Here is a 22,797-nt window from a genome sequence, read left to right as displayed (position 1 = left end):
GCGACACAGAGACAGAGAGATAGAGACAGAGACAGAGAAAGAGACAGAGAGGGAGAGAGACAAAGAAAGAGAGAGAGACAGAGAGAGACAAAGAGAGAGACAGAGAGAGACAGAGACAGAGAGAGAGAGAGAGAGAGAGAGACAGAGACAGAGACAGAGAGAGAGAGAGAGAGCATGTAACCTCTACGTGTTCGGGTATTAACGTTATTTGGTGGGTCCGTTTGCAAAGGTCCAGGTTAGTGTCTGATGTGGCCATGCTTCCATTAAGTGTGTCAAGTAAAGACAGTCGTGTGTTTCAGTAAAACAGGAATAGAATCAAACAAGAACAGGTACATTGTTTGTCTGTTTGTGTGTGTACAGGTGCGATTAGCGAACCCGTGGCTGACAGACATGGACAAAGACATCCTTCTTGACGGTCCCCTGGAAGATATCACCACAGTTGCCTCCCCTGACACCTCGCAGCTTCATGTCATTCTGCCAACCCCTCCTCGTTCATTAGCTGGGACGGGTCACGTGCCTACAGCTCCTGAACCATCATTGGTTGTTATGGATCATGTGACCGTAGGTTCTGGATTATCATTGGCTGTGACAAATCACGTGACTGTAGCTTCTGAACCACCATTGGTTGCGACGGATCACGTGCATGCAGCTTCTGAACCACCATTGGTTGTGACGGATCAGGCGCATGTAGCTTCTGGCCTACCATTGGTTGTGAAGAATCATGATAAGATGCCGTCACCAAACAGAACATCGGAACGATCATTATCTTCGAACGATAACGAGACGTCGCTTCCGGGTAGTTTTCAAACGGAAGTGGATATCCTCAAATTGTCTCGTAGTTCTTCATTGGTTGATAAATATCACGCGTCGTCGCCTCCCGGTCGTTCATTTGCTGTGGGAGATCATGTGACTGTGCGCGTGGACTTGAAAGACGAGGCTGGACGAGCAGTGTTGAAAGGCGGAGCTGAGGTGAGAATATGGGCGGTTTGCGAGATGAATGTCTCGGACGATTCTCATTGGTTCGCAGTGGCTGGACATGTCACGGACCTGCGTAACGGAAGTTATGTAGCGTCACTTCCTGTGTTGTGGAGCGGGAAGTTGTTGGTTCAAGCAGCGCTGGTGAGACCACGAGAGTTCCGGCGCTTGATTTTACGATTGATGGACACCATGAAAATGATGGATCAGGTCAGTGACAGTTTCAGTCTCTGATAGAGGAAGAATGATATACGAAACGGATATTGGATGTCTGGCTTTATGTGTAGAAGGTTCGGGAAACAAAATGTTTTGCTTGATGATGTGTTACGGACTCTCTCTGAACTTTCACTCACCGACACAACATGTGACATTGTGACAACAGCACAATACTGGCATGGTAAACTTTATTCCTGTGTGTAACATCTTCTTCTCTCCTCCACTTGGCCTACCGACCCAAGCCGGTGGCTACAAGCCACAATACTGGCAAAGTTGACTACATCTTTGTCAGTTAGTGGAGCACACTACAAAATACGTCCACTCTCTCTCGTGTCTTTCAAATTCTCTCTTTTTCACTCTCGCATAATCATGTACAAAGTAAATCCAACTTTAGCTAGAGACGCAGACAGACATCCAATCACGATCCTGGTAACTATTAGTGACACAATATTCTAAGATGATACGAGGTTTCATTGGTCAGAAAAGACATAGAAGGGGGGGGGGGGGGGGGTAGAACAGAACCACCAAGCGCCCAGCTATGATACGCTCTTTGTATCTCTCACGATCAGTATCAAAGGAATTCACACCCTCTTGACAAAACGCCGAATCCCCCAACATACCCAGTCAAGCTGGCGGCACAGTACATAACGACCACCTGCAGGCAAGTGACCGTTTCTCCCTAGTCAGAACAAGGACACAGACGGCTAAGTGTGCTTAGGATCTACCGGTGACTGGACATGTGCATCTCAAAATTTAACTTTGAACAAATAATGGCATTACACGAAACATAAACAATCGGCAACATGAACTACTAACACTAGACTGGACAAAGACAAAAACTTGACTCTATAATTGGTGACTGGTCACCCTGTCACATATGGATAATCAGTTTCTTCTGGTTTGTCGTTATCAGACCATTTACGTCGTTTTCAACATTATTTTATGACCAATGACTCAGGGTGGAGGGGCCACAGTGCACCCCTCCGTAGTGGGCTAGGTCTTCCAGATGCAGTAATTGTATGTTTTGAAGGTTCAGGGTTTGAACGTCAGGGTCTACCCATCTGGTCCAGGGTAGGGAGCACGATGGGCACTCAACCGTGACGCACTATTATTTATCCGTCTCAAGTTTGTTTTCTGAGCTATATTCTGGAGACCTGATTTGTGTGTGTGTGTGTATGTGAGAGAGAGAGAGAGAGAGAGAGAGAGAGAGAGAGAGAGAGAGAGAGAGAGAGAGAGAGAGAGAGAGAGAGAGAGAGATGGAGAGAGAAAGAAAGAGGAAGAGAGAAAGAGAAAGAGGGAGAGAGAGAAAAATAGAGAGAGAGGGACAGGGGTGGTGGGGGGGGGGGGGGGGGGGGATATTTAACACTGGCTATGGAACTGCTGTCTCTGAGTGAAAAGAAACCCATTGTCACATTCCTCGTTTCTGACATGGGTGTTTAGGGCTATATATATATGGTTGCTGTGCCAATCGTCATGGGACTGGAAATGTAATTATACCGTAGAGAGGCAGAGTCACATAGAAAAGCTAAAAAGTAAGAATTAAACAAGAAAGGTACAGTGTATTGAATATCATAGACAAAACGAAACATACAACAAAGCTGCGACCAGTCAATCAAAGAGTACAACAAAATGTATCACAGACAAAGAATAATAACTGGGAGCCACATATGGAATTAGCTTTCTTGGGAAAATCGCTGGAAGCAGTGTTTCTATATTTTTATTCAATTTGTTTTATAAAGCTAAAAAGGATTCATTCTGCAAAACATCAGGTCGTGGCCAAGTTCATCACAGGACAGGGGTCAGAGGTCACTCTGTGCAGCTTCCTTCCCGTCATCCCCGGCTTCAGTGACGTATGCAACCTGACGTCAGCCAACGGTGGTCTCCCTTGGTACTGCGGCAGGCCAAGCAAGCAGACGCTGAGCTGCGCCGACTGGAAGCTCTCCAGCAACACCGACTTTCCTTTGTGCTACCCGGGTCTTTCCCCCGCTGAGGTGAAGCTGATGGCACGCTTCATGGAAGGGTGAGTCTTGTACCCCCCGCGGGTTAGGGGGAAGAATTTACCCGATGCTCCCCAGCATGTCGTAAGAGGCGACTAACGGATTCTGTTTCTCCTTTTACCCTTGTTAAGTGTTTCTTGTATAGAATATAGTCAATTTTTGTAAAGATTTTAGTCAAGCAGTATGTAAGAAATGTTAAGTCCTTTGTACTGGAAACTTGCATTCTCCCAGTAAGGTAATATATTGTACTACGTTGCAAGCCCCTGGAGCAAAGTTTTGATTAGTGCTTTTGTGAACAAGAAACAATTGACAAGTGGCTCTATGCCATCTCCCCCCTTTCCCCGTCGCAATATAACCTTGAATGGTTGAAAACGACGTTAAACACCAAATAAAGAAAGAGAGTCTTGTCTGGTCTATTTGTTGGGCACCAACACTATTTCAGTTCTCACTTGAAAAGATATCATGGTATTATTCAGAGAACGTTACCGACACGTTTTGTTTTTAAATCGTGGAACAAAAGGCTGTCATTGTTTGGTTTACAAACAAGAAGTGGTCTGCCGTGTATAATCTTTAACCAGAATGGCACACGTCTTTATATTCTGTGTCTTTTTATAGTGATTGCTGGTTTTATGTTTGTTGTGCATGCACAGGTATTTATAGGCTCTAGTCCAACGTTTGACTGCATAATCTCTCTCTCTCCCCCCGCCTCTCTCTCACTTTGTCGCTCCCATGGGGTCGCCTTCACGCGGCGGGAGTGTTTCCACTAAGCTACCCCACCCCTTTACTTCTCTTCTTTTGTCTTATTTCTGCCTTACCAGTCCTTTCACCTATATTTCCCTCCAAAAAACTCTCCCTACTATTCCCTGCAGTTTTCTGATTCCTTTCTTGTCTTATTTCTACCTGACTGGATCCGTCACCTTTATTTCACTTCCCAAAAGTCTTCTTTTCCACATCCTTATTTCTCTGTGGTCTTCTTAAGACCCAGCGTGTTTGCCGTGCGCTGCGACCTGTACCGGTTTGGGCTGGTGACCTGATGATTGAGGGGTTTACTTAGTTGCGACTTTGTAGCGCCAACACATCATTTTGGCCCAGTCTTTATCTAAGACAGGAGGTTGAAAAAGGCTTACCCGCTTCAATCAATCGGCTGGTCAAGTCTGGGTATATGTCTTGAGCATATTGCATCGGACCTTTGGCTAAAGGAGCAAGCGGCGGTAGGAGGGGGCGGCGGTAGTCGGGACAAACACTATGCCAAGTTGTTACCTAACCCGTTTCCGCTTGGAAAGAGTTGACGAACATTATGCCAAGTTGTTACCTAACCCGTTTCCGCTTGGAAAGAGTTAAATCTCCTATTACAGATTGATACCATATGTTTCCTCTTATCGCTGCGTATATCCATCTATATCCTTGGCGCTCTGGAGTTGGATAACCGCTCCACCTAAGCGTCCCCTTGTTGGGCTCCGTGGTGGGTGGGGATCAGATGCGACGAAGATAAAGGCCTCAAACATGGCCACCTCTTCTTTTTCTTCTTTTTTTTCAAGCACCCGAAACGGAAACAAACGAAGATACTGCGTTGACTCTGACTCTGACGATGAAGTCCGAGTCAGAGCAACAAAGAACAACATCAGCGAGGCCTGGCCCCGTTTCATTGTTGTTGAGACAGCAGATGAGGCACAGCCCATCTCCAAACTTTCGCCTTTTGCGATACAGAAGGTTATTGCAGGAGTATCATCAACGATAGACAACATTAAGAGGCTTCGTAATGGTTCTCTACTGATTGAATGTCCTTCAAAAAAGGCATCAGATGGTCTTCTCCGTCTGAATGGTCAGAAATTTGTTGATAGACCGGTCAAGGTCAGTCCTCACAGAGGCCTGAACACCAGCAAAGGAGTCATCCGATGCCGAGAGCTGGAGGGCCTCAGTGAGGCTGAAATAAAAGAAGGTCTAAAGGATCAAGGTGTCATTGATGTGTACCGGGTGTTGATCAGGAAGGGCGATATCAGAGTACCCACCAACACCCTTTTCGTCACTTTTTGTATCCCAACCATCCCTGAGAAAATAAAAGTGGGATTTGTTCAAATAAGAGTGACTTTGTATATTCCATCACCAATGAGATGTTTCCAATGCCAAAGATTTGGACATTCAAAGGCTGGATGTAAACAGAAGGCAGTGTGCGAGAGGTGTGGCGGAGATCCTCACGAAGGTCCCTGCACATCACCACCCACCTGCACAAACTGTAAGGGAAACCATTCCCCGTCCTCCAGAGAATGTCCAAAATACAAGTTTGAACAGGCCATTCAAAAAACAAAAACGGAGAAAAAGATGTCTTTCTCAGACGCCAGGAAGGAGGTTGAAAAAACTAATGTTTTTTCCTTCCAGAAAAGTTTTGCGGCAGCAGTCAGTCAAAGACCTGCAACAAAGTCAACACCCACCCAGACCAGTATTTCATATAGGTCTGTGGGTGTCCAGGCAGGCCCGTCCATGTTGAAAAGGACAGAGCCCACAAGAAACAAAAGTATTTGTACACAGACAGATGAAAGCACAGGTGGGGCTATCCCCACTGGAGACTCTATGGGGTCTCCTGGTGAGGTTTGCTTCACCGCCCCAACTGGAGACCCTGTGGGGTCTCCTGGTGAGGTTCGCTTCACCACCCCAATTGAGGACCCTATGGGGTCTCCTGGTGAGGTTCGCTTCACCACCCCAACCCAGAAGCCCGTTCACAGGGCAACTCACAGGAAGGGGGCCGTCGAGGTTGTGGAGGTAGTGGACCTTACTAAATCCACACCACGAACACCTCCGGACAAGGGAAAAGTTACTCTGCCCCAAAGATCGCCTCGCACCCCAAAAATGGAGAAAAATCCCATCACACTATACAATCATTTTGGGAGTTTATCCGACGAAGAGGGTATGGAGGCAGAAACTTCTTAAAACTAAACAAACATAGCCAATTTTATTCAATGGAATTGTAGAGGGGTCCAAGCTAACTATGAAGAATTATGTCTACTTTTACACAAATTTCATCCTGTTGCTACAGCATTACAGGAAACAATGCTGAAACCAAACAAAGATTTTAATGTATCTGGATACAATGTTTTTAGAAACCATTCAGACAATAACACGTCTGGGGGAGTTGCTCTTTTGATTAAGAAAAGTGTACTTTGTAGTGAGATCAACCTATGTACAAACATTCAAGCCGTCGCAGCACGAGTGACATTAGATAAAACCATCACTCTCTGCAGTGTATATCTGTCACCATCCAAATGTTACACGAAGCACGATCTTGAAAATCTTATTGATCAGCTTCCAGCTCCCTTTGTTTTAATGGGAGATTTTAACGCTCATTCCCCTTTATGGGGCAGCAACTCTCTAAGTACGAGAGGACGAATTCTAGAAGATTTTTTAGACAATCGTAATCTATGCGTTTTAAACGATGGAGTACCAACATATCTCCATCCAGCAACAGGATGCAAGTCCATACTAGATCTAGTTATTTGCGACACCTCTCTTGTTCTAGACTTTGAATTTAAAGTCTATGATGACACATGTGGTAGCGATCATTTCCCTATCTTGATGTCTCAAATAGATGGATTGGAAGAAGCTTCCCCCCAGAGATGGAACCTGAACAAGGCAAACTGGCTGTCTTTTACTGCCGAATGTTCTGTCCAACTCACAGAAGACACTGTCTTTGATGGAAGTGACGACCCATCATCTATTTTTACAAACACTCTACAAGACATTGCCACTGAGTACATCCCCAAAACATCTTCAAACAACCGCATTAAAGTGCCATGGTTTAATCAAGAATGCCAAGAAGCCCGATCTGAGCGAAAGAGAAGTCTACACAGGTTCTACAGATGCCCGACCCTTAGCAAGAAGTTGACTTTCTTCAGATTTCGCGCTAAGAGTCGCACTGTCATAAAACATTCTAAAAGAACATCCTGGAGGTCTTTTTGCTCAAACTTAAACTCTAAGGTATCATCAAGTAAAGTTTGGAATGCTATTCGTAAAATCAAAGGGAAAAAAGGATCTGCATCAATTAACCACCTTGTGGTAAATGGATCCCTTATAACCCAAAAGAATGAAGTAGCAAACGTTCTGGCTTCAACAATGGAAAAAAACTCATCAACAGAAAATTACTGCACAGATTTTCAAAAAATCAAAGCCACCCAAGAACGTAAACCCATAAACTTCTCATCTCAGAATGAGGAGAACTACAACAAGTTGTTCAGTATAACTGAACTCAAACAAGCCTTACAAAAATGCAACAACTCAGCAACGGGGCTGGACGGAATACATTATCAGTTCCTCACACACCTACCAGAAAGTTGTCTTCTGGTCTTGCTGAAGGTTTTTAACCACATATGGGAGAGTGGATCCTTTCCACCTTCATGGCAAGAAGCGATGATTGTCCCCATTCCAAAACCAGGTAAAGATCATACAAACCCCAGCAACTACCGTCCGATAGCCTTGACCAGCTGTCTGTGTAAAACCATGGAGCGATTGGTCAACGCTAGGATGGTGTGGTACCTAGAAAAACAAAACCTCTTAAGTGATGTGCAATGTGGCTTCCGAAAGGGACACAGCACCACTGATCATTTGGTACGTTTTGAGACCTTCGTTCGAGAGGCCTTTGCGAGATCTGAACATGTACTAGCTATATTTTTTGATCTCGAGAAGGCTTACGACACGACTTGGAAACACGGTATTTTAGCTGATTTGCATGAAATGGGTTTTCGTGGACGTCTCCCTGTTTTTGTGGAAGGATTTCTAAGTAATCGATTTTTTACAGTACGGGTCGGTCCCAACCTATCAGAGTTCTGTCAACAAGAGATGGGTGTTCCTCAAGGAAGCATTCTATCACCCATGTTGTTCAACATCAAAATCAATAACATAGTAAAGGCAGTACTGAAAGGATCCGAGTCATCCTTGTTTGTTGATGACTTTGCACTTTGTGTGCGTGGCAAATCCCTACATAGAGTGGAAAGGCAGCTTCAATTATGTATCGACAAGGTGCAAAAATGGGTAACAGAGAACGGTTTCAAATTTTCCACCAGCAAAACTGTCTGTATGCATCTTTGCAAACAAAGGGGAGCCATGCCAGAACCCTCTCTGGTCCTGAATGGTAATCCTGTCAAGGTTGTTGAAGAATTTAAATTCCTAGGACTGACCTTTGACCGTCGACTAACATTCCTTAAACATATCCAGTATCTGAGAACATCATGTCTGAAAGCTCTGGATGTATTGAAAGTGGTTTCTCATACGGACTGGGGTGCTGACCGCACAGTCCTACTCAGACTTTACCGTGCTTTAATCCGATCCAAGTTGGACTATGGTTGTGTCGTCTATGGTGGAGCCGCAAAATCCAACCTAAGGCTATTAGACACAATACACCACCAGGGTATACGTCTTTGTCTGGGAGCTTTCAGGACGTCTCCAGTACAGTCCTTATATTTTGAGGCCAAAGAACCCTCTCTGAGGCTGCGACGCCTGAAACTCACCCTAAATTATGTGTTGAAACTGAAAGCTATGCCTACAAATCCAGCCTACCAATGCGTATTTCAACCACAATGCTCTGAATTTTTTGAAAGTCACCCAAATGATCGAGCACCTCTGTCTTCTCGGATTCAGTCACATCTGGCCGAATCAAAGATAAAACTCGATCATGTTAGTGAAAATCGATGGACAGAAACACCTCCATGGACATTGCCAGATCCAGTTGTTCGACTCGATCTGACAAGGTTAAAGAAGTCAGAGACAAATGATTTGATTTTTAAACAGTGTTTTAGCCAGTTCTGTACCGAGTTTCCTTCCCATCAACGAATATACACTGATGGGTCCAAAGCTGAAAGTAAAGTGGCATCAGCTTCTGTCACAGGTCCTAATCTCGATAGGGCCTTTTCGGCCCGTCTTCCGGATGACAGTTCTGTATTTTCTGCAGAGTTGAAAGCTTTACAGCTAGCTCTGAAACAGGTATATCAGTCAAAAAAGAAAGACTTCCTGATTCTGTCGGATTCCCTATCGGCTCTTACCGCCGTGAAGAGAACTCAGCTAGATCACCCACTGTTGGTCGAAATCCAAGAGCTACATGCATCTCTGATTGAAGAAGGCAAAAGGATTGTGTTTGCATGGGTGCCATCCCATGTTGGAATTAGAGGCAACTCTGCAGCTGATCAAGCTGCTAAAGAAGCCAGAGAAAGACTCATCACTGACAAACACACAAAGCATTCAGATTTCAGAACTCGCACCAACATGTACATAAAGTACCTATGGCAGAGTGAATGGGACGAATGTGAAGAAAATAAACTTCATAAGATCGTCCCCCAGCTGTCGGACAGCCTACCCCAATGTCGCCTCAACAGGAAAGAAGAGACAGTTCTCTGTCGCTTACACATTGGGCACAGTCACATTACACATTCGTATCTGCTGAAAGGTGAAGATCCACCATACTGTTTTGGATGTGACGAACCATGGACATTAGAACATGTTCTCACAAAATGTGTAGACGTTCAAGAATTTCGAGACAAACACTACAATGCGGAAACACTGAAGGTTTTATTCCGGGATGTTCCCCCGGACAAGATTTTTAACTTTTTAAAAGAGATCAAGATTTTTTACAAGATTTAAAGTACCAGAAGTGAAAATGATTAATTTTTAGAACCTTCTTTTACAGTGATAGATTTGAATGTAAATAGTCTGAAACGTAGAACTTGCCATATGAAGGGAAAAGAAAATAACTGCATCGGTCTCGAATAGCAGCTAGCATCTGCTGAAGAGACATTAAACCCCAAAAACCAACCATCTCACTTTGTCTCTGTCTGTCTGCCTGTGTGGGTGTGTGTGTCTCTCTCTTTATCTCACTTTCTGTCTCTCTGTCTGTCTCTCCCTCCCCCCTCTCTCTCTCTCTCTCGTTCTGTCTGTCTGTCTCTGTCTGTTTGTCTGTCTCCCTCTCTCTGTTTCTGTCTGTCTCTATATCTCTCTCGGTCTCTCTGTTTGTGTCTGCGTCCCCCCTCTCTCTCTTTCTCTCTCTGTTTGTCTGTCTCTGGTCTCTCTCTCTGTTTGTCTGTCTCTGGTCTCTCTCTCTCTCTGTTTGTCTGTCTCTAGTCTCTCTCTCTCTCTGTTTGTCTGTCTCTAGTCTCTCTCTCTCTGTTTGTCTGTCTCTAGTCTCTCTCTCTCTCTGTTTGTCTGTCTCTAGTCTCTCTCTCTCTGTTTGTCTGTCTCTAGTCTCTCTCTCTCTGTTTGTCTGTCTCTAGTCTCTCTCTCTCTGTTTGTCTGTCTCTAGTCTCTCTCTCTCTGTTTGTCTGTCTCTAGTCTCTCTCTCTCTGTTTGTCTGTCTCTAGTCTCTCTCTCTCTCTGTTTGTCTGTCTCTAGTCTCTCTCGCTCTCTGTTTGTCTGTCTCTAGTCTCTCTCTCTCTCTGTTTGTCTGTCTCTGGTCTCTCTCTCTCTCTGTTTGTCTGTCTCTGGTCTCTCTCTCTCTCTGTTTGTCTGTCTCTAGTCTCTCTCTCTCTCTGTTTGTCTGTCTCTGGTCTCTCTCTCTCTCTGTTTGTCTGTCTCTGGTCTCTCTCTCTCTCTGTTTGTCTGTCTCTAGTCTCTCTCTCTCTCTGTTTGTCTGTCTCTGGTCTCTCTCTCTCTCTGTTTGTCTGTCTCTGGTCTCTCTCTCTCTCTGTTTGTCTGTCTCTAGTCTCTCTCTCTCTCTGTTTGTCTGTCTCTGGTCTCTCTCTCTCTCTGTTTGTCTGTCTCTGGTCTCTCTCTCTCTCTGTTTGTCTGTCTCTAGTCTCTCTCTCTCTCTGTTTGTCTGTCTCTGGTCTCTCTCTCTCTCTGTTTGTCTGTCTCTAGTCTCTCTCTCTCTGTTTGTCTGTCTCTAGTCTCTCTCTCTCTGTCTCTCTCTCTCTGTCTCTCTCTCTCTCTGTTTGTCTGTCTCTGGTCTCTCTCTCTCTCTGTTTGTCTGTCTCTAGTCTCTCTCTCTCTCTGTTTGTCTGTCTCTAGTCTCTCTCTCTCTGTTTGTCTGTCTCTAGTCTCTCTCTCTCTGTTTGTCTGTCTCTAGTCTCTCTCTCTCTGTTTGTCTGTCTCTAGTCTCTCTCTCTCTGTTTGTCTGTCTCTAGTCTCTCTCTCTCTCTGTTTGTCTGTCTCTAGTCTCTCTCTCTCTCTGTTTGTCTGTCTCTAGTCTCTCTCTCTCTGTTTGTCTGTCTCTAGTCTCTCTCTCTCTGTTTGTCTGTCTCTAGTCTCTTTCGCTCTCTGTTTGTCTGTCTCTAGTCTCTCTCTCTGTTTGTCTGTCTCTGGTCTCTCTCTCTCTCTGTTTGTCTGTCTCTAGTCTCTCTCTCTCTCTGTTTGTCTGTCTCTAGTCTCTCTCTCTCTGTTTGTCTGTCTCTAGTCTCTCTCTCTCTGTTTGTCTGTCTCTAGTCTCTCTCTCTCTGTTTGTCTGTCTCTAGTCTCTCTCTCTCTGTTTGTCTGTTTCTAGTCTCTCTCTCTCTCTGTTTGTCTGTCTCTAGTCTCTCGCTCTCTGTTTGTCTGTCTCTAGTCTCTCTCTCTCTCTGTTTGTCTGTCTCTAGTCTCTCTCGCTCTCTGTTTGTCTGTCTCTAGTCTCTCTCTCTCTGTTTGTCTGTCTCTAGTCTCTCTCTTTCTGTTTGTCTGTCTCTAGTCTCTCTCTCTCTGTTTGTCTGTCTCTAGTCTCTCTCGCTCTCTGTTTGTCTGTCTCTAGTCTCTCTCTCTGTTTGTCTGTCTCTGGTCTCTCTCTCTCTCTGTTTGTCTGTCTCTGGTTTCTCTCTCTGTTTGTCTGTCTCTAGTCTCTCTCTCTCTGTTTGTCTGTCTCTGGTCTCTCTCTCTCTCTGTTTGTCTGTCTCTAGTCTCTCTCTCTCTGTTTGTCTGTCTCTAGTCTCTCTCTCTCTGTTTGTCTGTCTCTGGTCTCTCTCTCTCTCTGTTTGTCAGTCTCTAGTCTCTCTCTCTCTCTGTTTGTCTGTCTTTAGTCTCTCTCTCTCTCTGTTTGTCTGTCTCTGGTCTCTCTCTCTCTCTCTGTTTGTCTGTCTCTAGTCTCTCTCTCTCTCTGTTTGTCTGTCTCTGGTCTCTCTCTCTCTCTGTTTGTCTGTCTCTAGTCTCTCTCTCTCTGTTTGTCTGTCTCTAGTCTCTCTCTCTGTTTGTCTGTCTCTGGTCTCTCTCTCTCTCTGTTTGTCTGTCTCTGGTTTCTCTCTCTCTCTGTTTGTCTGTCTCTAGTCTCTCTCTCTCTGTTTGTCTGTCTCTGGTCTCTCTCTCTCTGTTTGTCTGTCTCTAGTCTCTCTCTCTCTGTTTGTCTGTCTCTAGTCTCTCTCTCTCTGTTTGTCTGTCTCTGGTCTCTCTCTCTCTCTGTTTGTCTGTCTCTAGTCTCTCTCTCTCTGTTTGTCTGTCTCTAGTCTCTCTCTCTCTCTGTTTGTCTGTCTCTAGTCTCTTTCGCTCTCTGTTTGTCTGTCTCTAGTCTCTCTCTCTCTCTGTTTGTCTGTCTCTATTCTCTCTCTCTGTTTGTCTGTCTCTAGTCTCTCTCTCTCTCTGTTTGTCTGTCTCTGGTCTCTCTCTCTCTGTTTGTCTGTCTCTGGTCTCTCTCTCTCTCTCTCTGTTTGTCTGTCTCTAGTCTCTCTCTCTGTTTGTCTGTCTCTAGTCTCTCTCTCTCTGTTTGTCTGTCTCTAGTCTCTCTCTTTCTGTTTGTCTGTCTCTAGTCTCTCTCTCTCTGTTTGTCTGTCTCTAGTCTCTCTCGCTCTCTGTTTGTCTGTCTCTAGTCTCTCTCTCTGTTTGTCTGTCTCTGGTCTCTCTCTCTCTGTTTGTCTGTCTCTAGTCTCTCTCTCTCTCTGTTTGTCTGTCTCTAGTCTCTCTCTCTCTGTTTGTCTGTCTCTAGTCTCTCTCTCTCTGTTTGTCTGTCTCTAGTCTCTCTCTCTCTGTTTGTCTGTCTCTAGTCTCTCTCTCTCTGTTTGTCTGTCTCTAGTCTCTCTCTTTCTGTTTGTCTGTCTCTAGTCTCTCTCTCTCTGTTTGTCTGTCTCTAGTCTCTCTCGCTCTCTGTTTGTCTGTCTCTAGTCTCTCTCTCTGTTTGTCTGTCTCTGGTCTCTCTCTCTCTCTGTTTGTCTGTCTCTGGTTTCTCTCTCTCTCTCTGTTTGTCTGTCTCTGGTCTCTCTCTCTCTGTTTGTCTGTCTCTGGTCTCTCTCTCTCTGTTTGTCTGTCTCTAGTCTCTCTCGCTCTCTGTTTGTCTGTCTCTGGTCTCTCTCTCTCTCTGTTTGTCTGTCTCTAGTCTCTCTCTCTCTGTTTGTCTGTCTCTAGTCTCTCTCGCTCTCTGTTTGTCTGTCTCTGGTCTCTCTCTCTCTCTGTTTGTCTGTCTCTAGTCTCTCTCTCTCTGTTTGTCTGTCTCTAGTCTCTCTCTCTCTCTGTTTGTCTGTCTCTAGTCTCTCTCGCTCTCTGTTTGTCTGTCTCTGGTCTCTCTCTCTCTCTGTTTGTCTGTCTCTAGTCTCTCTCTCTCTGTTTGTCTGTCTCTAGTCTCTCTCTCTCTCTGTTTGTCTGTCTCTATTCTCTCTCTCTGTTTGTCTGTCTCTAGTCTCTCTCTCTCTCTGTTTGTCTGTCTCTGGTCTCTCTCTCTCTGTTTGTCTGTCTCTGGTCTCTCTCTCTCTCTGTTTGTCTGTCTCTAGTCTCTCTCTCTCTCTGTTTGTCTGTCTCTAGTCTCTCTCTCTCTGTTTGTCTGTCTCTAGTCTCTCTCTCTCTCTGTTTGTCTGTCTCTGGTTTCTCTCTCTCTGTTTGTCTGTCTCTAGTCTCTCTCTCTCTCTGTTTGTCTGTCTCTGGTCTCTCTCTCTCTGTTTGTCTGTCTCTAGTCTCTCTCTCTCTCTCTGTTTGTCTGTCTCTAGTCTCTCTCTCTCTCTGTTTGTCTGTCTCTAGTCTCTCTCTCTCTCTCTGTTTGTCTGTCTCTGGTCTCTCTCTCTCTCTCTGTTTGTCTGTCTCTAGTCTCTCTCTCTCTCTCTGTTTGTCTGTCTCTGGTCTCTCTCTCTCTGTTTGTCTGTCTCTAGTCTCTCTCTCTCTCTCTGTTTGTCTGTCTCTAGTCTCTCTCTCTCTGTTTGTCTGTCTCTAGTCTCTCTCTCTCTCTGTTTGTCTGTCTCTAGTCTCTCTCTCTCTCTGTTTGTCTGTCTCTGGTCTCTCTCTCTCTGTTTGTCTGTCTCTAGTCTCTCTCTCTCTCTCTCTGTTTGTCTGTCTCTAGTCTCTCTCTCTCTGTTTGTCTGTCTCTAGTCTCTCTCTCTCTCTGTTTGTCTGTCTCTAGTCTCTCTCTCTCTCTGTTTGTCTGTCTCTGGTCTCTATCTCTCTGTTTGTCTGTCTCTAGTCTCTCTCTCTCTCTCTGTTTGTCTGTCTCTAGTCTCTCTCTCTCTCTCTGTTTGTCTGTCTCTGGTCTCTCTCGCTCTGTTTGTCTGTCTCTAGTCTCTCTCTCTCTCTGTTTGTCTGTCTCTAGTCTCTCTCTCTCTGTTTGTCTGTCTCTAGTCTCTCTCTCTCTCTGTTTGTCTGTCTCTAGTCTCTCTCTCTCTCTGTTTGTCTGTCTCTGGTCTCTCTCTCTCTGTTTGTCTGTCTCTAGTCTCTCTCTCTCTCTGTCTGTCTCTAGTCTCTCTCTCTCTCTGTTTGTCTGTCTCTGGTCTCTCTCTCTCTGTTTGTCTGTCTCTAGTCTCTCTCTCTCTCTGTCTGTCTCTAGTCTCTCTCTCTCTCTGTTTGTCTGTCTCTGGTCTCTCTCTCTCTGTTTGTCTGTCTCTAGTCTCTCTCTCTCTCTGTTTGTCTGTCTCTGGTCTCTCTCTCTCTGTTTGTCTGTCTCTAGTCTCTCTCTCTCTCTGTTTGTCTGTCTCTGGTCTCTCTCTCTCTCTGTTTGTCTGTCTCTGGTCTCTCTCGTTCTCTTGTGTCTGTTTGCACTCTGCCTCGCAATACCACCTCGCTCCTTATTGTTGTTTTCCAGAGACCGCGCATTGTTCCATCTTAAGGAAACAGTTACAGTTATAACAGTTCTGAAAGGTAAGTAAGGACCCTTGGGTTCTCAGGCTTGTGAAGTAAAAGAAACCTAAGCTTGTTTTACGTTGACACCTAAATTGTGATGTGATTTTTTTTGCATTTTTTATTTATTTTACGTTTTTTGGTATCGGTTTTCTGCAAATGTCAGTACTGTAAAATCCCTAGCATAAGCCCACCCCCCCTGTGCACAGATTTAGGGCAAAATTGGGGGGTGGGCGTTTGCTAGGGATAGACCCCTTTGCACAAAGTAAGTTTTGTGCTCAACCGTGTAATTGAGTGAATACAAACCCAGAAAGCATGTAAGTTAGGTCGTGTGAGTAGAAGTGAAGGAAAAAAGAAAAAAAAGGACTTTGAGGCAAAGAAGGCCAACCATGAGAGAGAGAGAGAGAGAGAGAGAGAGAGAGAGAGAGAGAGAGAGAGAGAGAGAGAGAGAGAGAGAGAGAGAGAGAGAGAGAGAGAAAAGGACTGGCTCTTCTGAAAACAACACGAGCATAGTCATTCATATAAATTTATGAGTAAAAAGAAAATCGCCAGACCTTTGCAAGGACAAACAATAGCAACACAATTCCGAGAAAAAGAAACTTGATGAAATGTCGAAATGTCAACACCAATGAAGCCCTTTCTTTCTGTACAGGGAAGAAATTACACGATCGTCTTTGGAAATGAAACGTTAACTGAACTTGGATTTTGTCTTCAAAAGGCCCAATCTTTCTGAGAAAGAAAAACCCACAAACTTAGGAAAAAAAAAGAGAAGAGAAACTCGAAAAAACATGAACGATGGGTGGGAGTGAGGAGAGGGGACAAAGAATAAGAAAAAAGGAAAGAAACACGAAAAGGTAAAGAAGGGGAAAAAGATGACTTTTAGAACAGTCTGCACAAATCCTGGTGAAAGTGAGCCTATAGTCTCTTGGAAAAAATCAGGGTGGGCGTTTGCTAGGTAGTTACCCCTATGCACAACTTTTGGCCCAAAGTGGGGGGTGGGCGTTTGCTAGATGGTGGGCTTATGCTAGGGATTTTACGGTATTTGCACGTAATGTCATGTCCTTCCGAGTCACTGAAGCTTTTTCACTCCCACTAGACAATCATCCACTAATCAGAAACAAGATCTGCCACAACACGTCGCCACGTGACACATGGACTAGCCAATCACCGCGGGGATTTTGGGACAACGACCAGTGGCGCCCTCTAGACTGTGACTTGCCTCCCTTGACAGCCTCGCTGTTGAGTCGATGTCTGCACAACACCACAGTGCTGCTCCTGGGAGATTCAAACGCCCGACAGGTAAAGCTAGAACAAATTTATAATAATATAATAATAACAGGACATTTTTAAGTGACTAACCTATGGCTTTAGGCCCTTTATTAAAGAACATTTACAGAATAGAACAATTAAATGTATAACCTACAAAAAACAATTAACCATACGGACAAAAATCACCACATGTACTGTTCACACAATATTCATATATGCTATACACACTATATATACACACATACCCAGCGAACACTTTCAACAATCATGCCAACTTCGTGGGAGAGGACTACGTGCAGAAATGGAATGGAAAAGAGATTAGGCCGGGTTGGCGTAATATTGTCTGAAACAGACATTAGGCCGGGTTGGCGTAATATTGTCTGAAACAGACATTAGGCCGGGTTGGCGTAATATTGTCTGAAACAGACATTAGGCCGGGTTGGCGTAATATTGTCTGAAACAGACATTAGGCCGGGTTGGCGTAATATTGTCTGAAACAGACATTAGGCCGGGTTGGCGTAATATTGTCTGAAACAGACATCAGGCCGGGTTGGCGTAATATTGTCTGAAACAGACATTAGGCCGGGTTGGCGTAATATTGTCTGAAACAGACATCAGGCCGGGTTGGCGTAATATTGTCTGAAACAGACATTAGGCCAGGTTGGCGTAATATTGTCTGAAAAGGAAAGTTTTCAACTGTTGTTTGAAAGACCTGTTTGAAAACACGAATTTTAAAGACACGGACCATCAGATGTTGTGTAAACCATTTGGCTCACCATCTCATATGCCTATATATATATGTGACCCTCCACCACGGAATGAGTCGCATGTCACCCCCACCGGGGGGACTGTGGTAACAGCTAGTGTGAGGGTCACCTTAGTCACAGGCTTAGGCCTATAACTCGAAAAGTTTTCGCTCTTTTCTAAAACGGTTTTCTTTCTTTCTTTCTTTCTTTATTTGGTGTTTAACGTCGTTTTCAACCACGAAGGTTATATCGCGACGGGAAAAGGGGGGAGATGGGATAGAGCCACTTGTCAATTGTTTCTTGTTCACAAAATCACTAATCAAAAATTTGCTCCAGGGGCTTGCAACGTAGTACAATGTATTACCTTACTGGGAGAAACGATTCTTTCGTGCTCCTGCTGGTTGTTGAAAATCAAAACAAAATACAACTGTTTTTACTTATACAATTAATTAAGCCTCGTAAGTAAATAACAAATTATCTTATCTTATCTGATAAGAATAAGGATACGATTTTTGTATAGTCTTGTGAGGTTACCCCCATGGAAATTCTTGTCTTATGTTATCTTATCGTATATGGACTAGGGAGAGTTTCGTGAGCTCCGGTGTTGTTTGATTCTAGATCAAGTTCAATTCCTTCCTTTCTCTCTTCAATTTGACATGTAATCATCTTTGTGGCAGATTCTTGAAGCGATGAACAGCACTGCCCAATGCCAGGAAAGTGATGGTGAGCTTGGACTTCACGACCCGGTGCACGTGCACTGTCCCGGTGACCTTCGTTTGACCTGGATACCCCACGCGTACCCGTTCTACTCGGGCGGCAGTCACTCTTGGACAGACACGCGCGCAAAGCACGCACCCAGCTTCTCCCTTGACCGCCTTCCTAGCACCGGAAATTACGTCATCCTCATCCACCTGTACATGCACTTCTCCCCAGCCCACACTTCCGTCTACGCCCTGCACGTGCGAGACACGGCGCGAGCTGTGCGCGACCTTGTCACGCGCAACCCCCAGGTGAAGGTGTTCGTGCGAGGCCCGCACGCGGTGGGTGGCAACACGTTCCGACTGGCGGGCGACTATCACGCTGAACGGTGCACCAGGGTTCTCCGCCACGAGTTCCGTCACCTGAGGCAGCACGTGTTCTTCCTGGATGTGTGGGACATGACGGTGGCCAACGAGAACTACGACGTCCACCCCTCTCACCAGACCGTCAGGGCCGTCACCACGACCATGCTGTCACACCTGTGTTCCCCTGACGGCTAGCGAACAAACGGCTATTTGACGAAGGTTAGGAAACAATGCCATCCCCAGGACCATGTTGTCACATTTGTGCACCTGAAGTTCTGGACATTGACTGTTGGCTAGCGAACAAGGGGCTGTTTGACGAAGGTTGGGAAGCAACGGGTTCTCGTGTGTTCACATGACGTTCTGGACATTGACTGTTGGCTAGGGAACAAGGGGCTGTTTGACGAAGGTTGGGAAGCAACGGGTTCTCGTGTGTGCACCTGACGTTCTGGACATTGATGTTGGCTAGGGAACAAGGGGCTGTTTGACGAAGATTGGGAAGCAACGGGTTCTCGTGTGTGCACCTGACGTTCTGGACATTGATGTTGGCTAGGGAACAAGGGGCTGTTTGACGAAGATTGGGAAGCAACGGGTTCTCGTGTGTGCACCTGACGTTCTGGACATTGATGTTGGCTAGGGAACAAGGGGCTGTTTGACGAAGATTGGGAAGCAACGGGTTCTCGTGTGTGCACCTGACGTTCTGGACATTGATGTTGGCTAGGGAACAAGGGGCTGTTTGACGAAGGTTAGGAAACAACGGGTTTTCGGGTCATCACAGTACGATGTTGTCACACATTTGTTCACCTGACGGCTCGATGACATACGGCTATTTAAAGGGGCCGGGTTAGGAAACAACGGGTTTTTGTGTGTAACTGGTACTTCATTATGTCTATAATTTACCCAAAGTAGGCTACCAATCCCCAGATTCAAACGCAAAATTTGTAACAAAGAAAAATAGGTTTCTATTATATTTTATTATATGAATTAACAAAACCCAAAAATGATAACACAAATAACAGAAGTTTTGGCCACAAGGATCGGTTTAGAAACGTGACAAGATCTTTCGAGATTAACTCAACCGATAAATTGGAGGCACTGGTTTAGCACCATTGGCCGAACTTAGTAAAATGATCCATCATGACAAGAATGTTCTGTTTCTGGCCATTCACTTCAATACTGAGAAAATCTATGGATAGAAGTTCTAATGGGTACGTGGTGATGATGGAATTCATAGGGGCTTTTTGACACTTTGCACCTTTTTTGATACAGCGAGAGCAACTCTTGATTTTTGTTTCCAAGTCTCTGGCCATGTGAGGCCAAAAGAATCTCATCCTCAGTTGGGCTATCCCATCCTCAAAGTGGGTGTGGAAAAGATCTTCATGTACTCCTCGTAGAGCGGCTCTACGGTAAGGTAAGGGAAGGACTAACTGGTGGCGACTAATCTTGTCATCTACTTCGACCTTTCTATGCAAAACACTTTGCCTCAAGACTAGCTTCTTTTGTTCTCTTGCATAAACCTTCAGATCTGGACTGTCTACCTCTGACGGAACCAACTCCTTGCCCTGCTCTAAACACTTGATGACATAAGAGAGATGCTTATTTGCCAATTGCACTTTTCTCCAATCAGAAATAGTATCAACAGCCTTGTACTCGATTTTGGGGTCGAGTATATCATCTGGAATCTTTTTTTTCTTTATTTGGTGTTTAACGTCGTTTTCAACCACGAAGGTTATATCGCGACGAGAACATCTGGAATGAGGTCAGGGTTAGTCAACAACTGTTCCACCGCCGGTAGAACTTCGTCCTTATCAGCTGAAAGCTCTTTGTCCTCCTGGAGAACTTGTGAGGGATTTCCATTAACAACAGACTTTCTCAACAAATGGACATGATGAAACTGTAATAGTGCTTGAACTGAATCTGATGCGACAGATGTAAGATTCTCATAATTATTGATCCTTGTTGAAAGCTTTGGCCTTATCCACTAAAAATGCTACCTGATCAAGAGAATTCCTATACTGATCATCCATGTAGGGGTCAACCTGTGAAAGCCTCGATAAAGCGTCTGCATCTACGTGAGTCAAGCCCTTCTTGTATTTGAGGTCAAAGTCGAACATTGAGAGCGATGTCAGCCACCTATGACTGGTGGCATCCAACTTTGCATTTTTCAGGATATAGCAAAGAGGGTTGTTGTCAGTGACAACAGTGACTTTAGTGCCCAGTAGATAGTCCCTAAACTTGTCGCACATGGCCCACTTCAAAGCGAGGAATTCTCGTTTATGGGCAGGGTAATTCTGCTCTGACTTATTCAGACCTCTACTGGCATAAGCAATAACCTTGCTCTGACCCCCAAACTGTTGGTAGAGGACAGCCCCTAAGCCTACACCAGTGGCATCGCAATGCAAAGTGAAAGGTTTGGTACGATCAGCTATACCCAACACAAGATCACTCGTCAGAGCTGAAATCAAAGACTAAAAAGATCTTTCTTGTGATTCTCCCCATGATTAAGTTACACAAGTAGAAAGGGTTATTTGACTCTTTATCTTCCCAGACTTTGAGCGGCTACCTGGAGCGTAACCTACAGTCAGGTCATTGAGTGGTCTAGCCAAGGAGGAGAAGTCTGGAATAAAACGGCGGTAAAAGCCGGCGAATCCTATGAAACTTTTCACGTTCTTCACTGTCTTTGGCCTAGGCCAGTCCCTAACTGTAGCTATCTTGTCAGGGTCTGGACGGATGGAACCTTCTGAGATAACGTATCCCAGGTGTTTCACTTGAACTGCACCGAAGACACATTTTGCTGGATCTAACTTCAAGTTGTATTTCTTCAGTCTCCCTAAAACTTTGATGGTGCGTTCTTCTAAAGTTTTTGCGTGAATGAGAATATCGTCCAGAAATACGATCAGTTCTGTCAAGTTCATGTCACTGAATACAGTCTCCATCAGACGCTGAAAGCAGGCAGGGGCGTTAGCTAAGCCTTGACTAAGCCTATCCCACTCAAACAGCCCGAAAGGTGTTGTAAAGGCGGGAGTATTTGCTTGCCTTTTCTGTCATTGGAACCTGATAATAGGCTTTACAGAGGTCCAAAGTTGTGAAATATTTTGCTCCATTGAGAGTGAGAAAAAGATCTTCAATCTTAGGGATTGAACAATTATCCTTGACAGTCCTAACATTCAACCTCCTGTAGTCTACGCACATTCTGAGTGCTCCATTGTTTTTTGTTTGTTTTTATACATTTAGTCAAGTTTTGACTAAATGTTTTAACATAGAGGGGGAATTTTGTGGTGTATGTGTGTGTGTGTGTGTGTGTGTGTGTGTGTGTGTGTGTGTGTGTGTGTGTGTGTGTGTGTGTGTGTGTGTGTGTGTGTCTGTGCGTGTGTAGAGCGATTCAGACCAAACTACTGGACCGATCTTTATGACATTTTACATGAGAGTTTCTGAGAATGATATCCCCGGAAGATTTTTTCTTTTTTTCGATGACGTCATATCCGGCTTTTTGTAAAAGTTGAGGCGGCACTGTCACACCCTCATTTTTCAATCAAATTGATTGAAATTTTGGCCAAGCAATCTTCGACAAAGGCCGGACTTCGCAATTGCATTTCAGCTTGTTGGCTTAAAAATTAATGAATGATTTAGGTCATTAAAAATCTGAAAATTGTAAAAAAAAATTTTTTTTATAAAACGATCCAAATTTACGTTCATCTTATTCGTCATAATTTTCTGATTCCAAAAACATATAAATATGTTATATTTGGATTAAAAACAAGCTCTGAAAATTAAAAATATAAAAATTATGATCAAAATTAAATTTTCGAAATCAATTTAAAAACACTTTCATCTTATTCCTTGTCGGTTCCTGATTCCAAAAACATATAGATATGATATGTTTGGATTAAAAACACGCTCAGAAAGTTAAAACGAAGAGAGGTACAGAAAAGCGTGCTATCCTTCTCAGCGCAACTACTACCCCGCTCTTCTTGTCAATTTCACTGCCTTTGCCACAAGCGGTGGACTGACGATGCTACGAGTATACGGTCTTGCTGAAAAATTGCAGTGCGTTCAGTTTCATTCTGTGAGTTCGACAGCTTGACTAAATGTTGTATTTTCGCCTTACGCGACTTGTCTTCTTCTTTTAATGTCTTTGATGACATTATTTCCGGTGGGTGGGGGGGGGGGGGGGGGGGGGGGTGGATGGCGGGGGGCTCTGTGGGGACTTTATTATTTCAAATGATTAAAGGGATTGGAATTTGTATGAAACAACCTTTGACTCAGTGCGGACTATGTGATTGCACCTCAACTTGGAAGCTGAATAGTAGGTTAAGGTATCTGTTTCCTTTCTTTAGAAATAGCAGACAAATAAGAATTGTATCAATATATTGCGTAAAGACCCCTGAATAGTAATATATCTAAGTATGACATGTTTACTCTGAAAGTTTGTGCAGAAATTTGGTTATGCAAATTATAAATTAGGTCCTATATTCACTGAAACAATCTCGACCTGTTTCGCTTTTTGGTTAGCCCAACTTCAAGAGTATAGTTGATGTTTGATAATTCCGTTCAAGACCGACAGATTGACAA

At 44.5% G+C, this 22,797-nt stretch overlaps 1 protein-coding gene across 1 annotated transcript; it reads left to right on the top strand.

Moving 5' to 3' along the window:
- Positions 1 to 276: 276 nt before the first annotated feature.
- Positions 277 to 21,425, top strand: LOC138979586 (NXPE family member 4-like). The gene is made up of 5 exons (XM_070352297.1): positions 277 to 1,185; positions 2,961 to 3,211; positions 15,085 to 15,170; positions 16,246 to 16,448; positions 17,842 to 21,425. The coding sequence occupies exons 1-5, from the start codon at positions 391 to 393 to the stop codon at positions 18,421 to 18,423; spliced, it is 1,917 nt and encodes a 638-aa protein (XP_070208398.1). The 5' UTR covers positions 277 to 390; the 3' UTR covers positions 18,424 to 21,425.
- The last annotated feature ends 1,372 nt before the right edge of the window (positions 21,426 to 22,797 follow it).

This window comes from Littorina saxatilis, linkage group LG11, assembly GCF_037325665.1.
Source record: "Littorina saxatilis isolate snail1 linkage group LG11, US_GU_Lsax_2.0, whole genome shotgun sequence".
Lineage (NCBI taxonomy): Eukaryota > Metazoa > Mollusca > Gastropoda > Littorinimorpha > Littorinidae > Littorina > Littorina saxatilis.
The sequence above is the reverse complement of the archived record's forward strand: the minus strand, read 5'-3'. Positions and strand labels throughout refer to the sequence as shown.

Excerpts from the sequence above, each read along its gene's own strand:
- LOC138979586 (XM_070352297.1), top strand. The coding sequence starts at position 391 with ATGGACAAAGACATCCTTCTTGACGGTCCCCTGGAAGATATCACCACA. Across the intron at positions 15,171-16,245 it reads AGTTATAACAGTTCTGAAAG|ACAATCATCCACTAATCAGA; the intron begins GTAAGTAAGGAC and ends CACTCCCACTAG. Across the intron at positions 16,449-17,841 it reads GAGATTCAAACGCCCGACAG|ATTCTTGAAGCGATGAACAG; the intron begins GTAAAGCTAGAA and ends TCTTTGTGGCAG.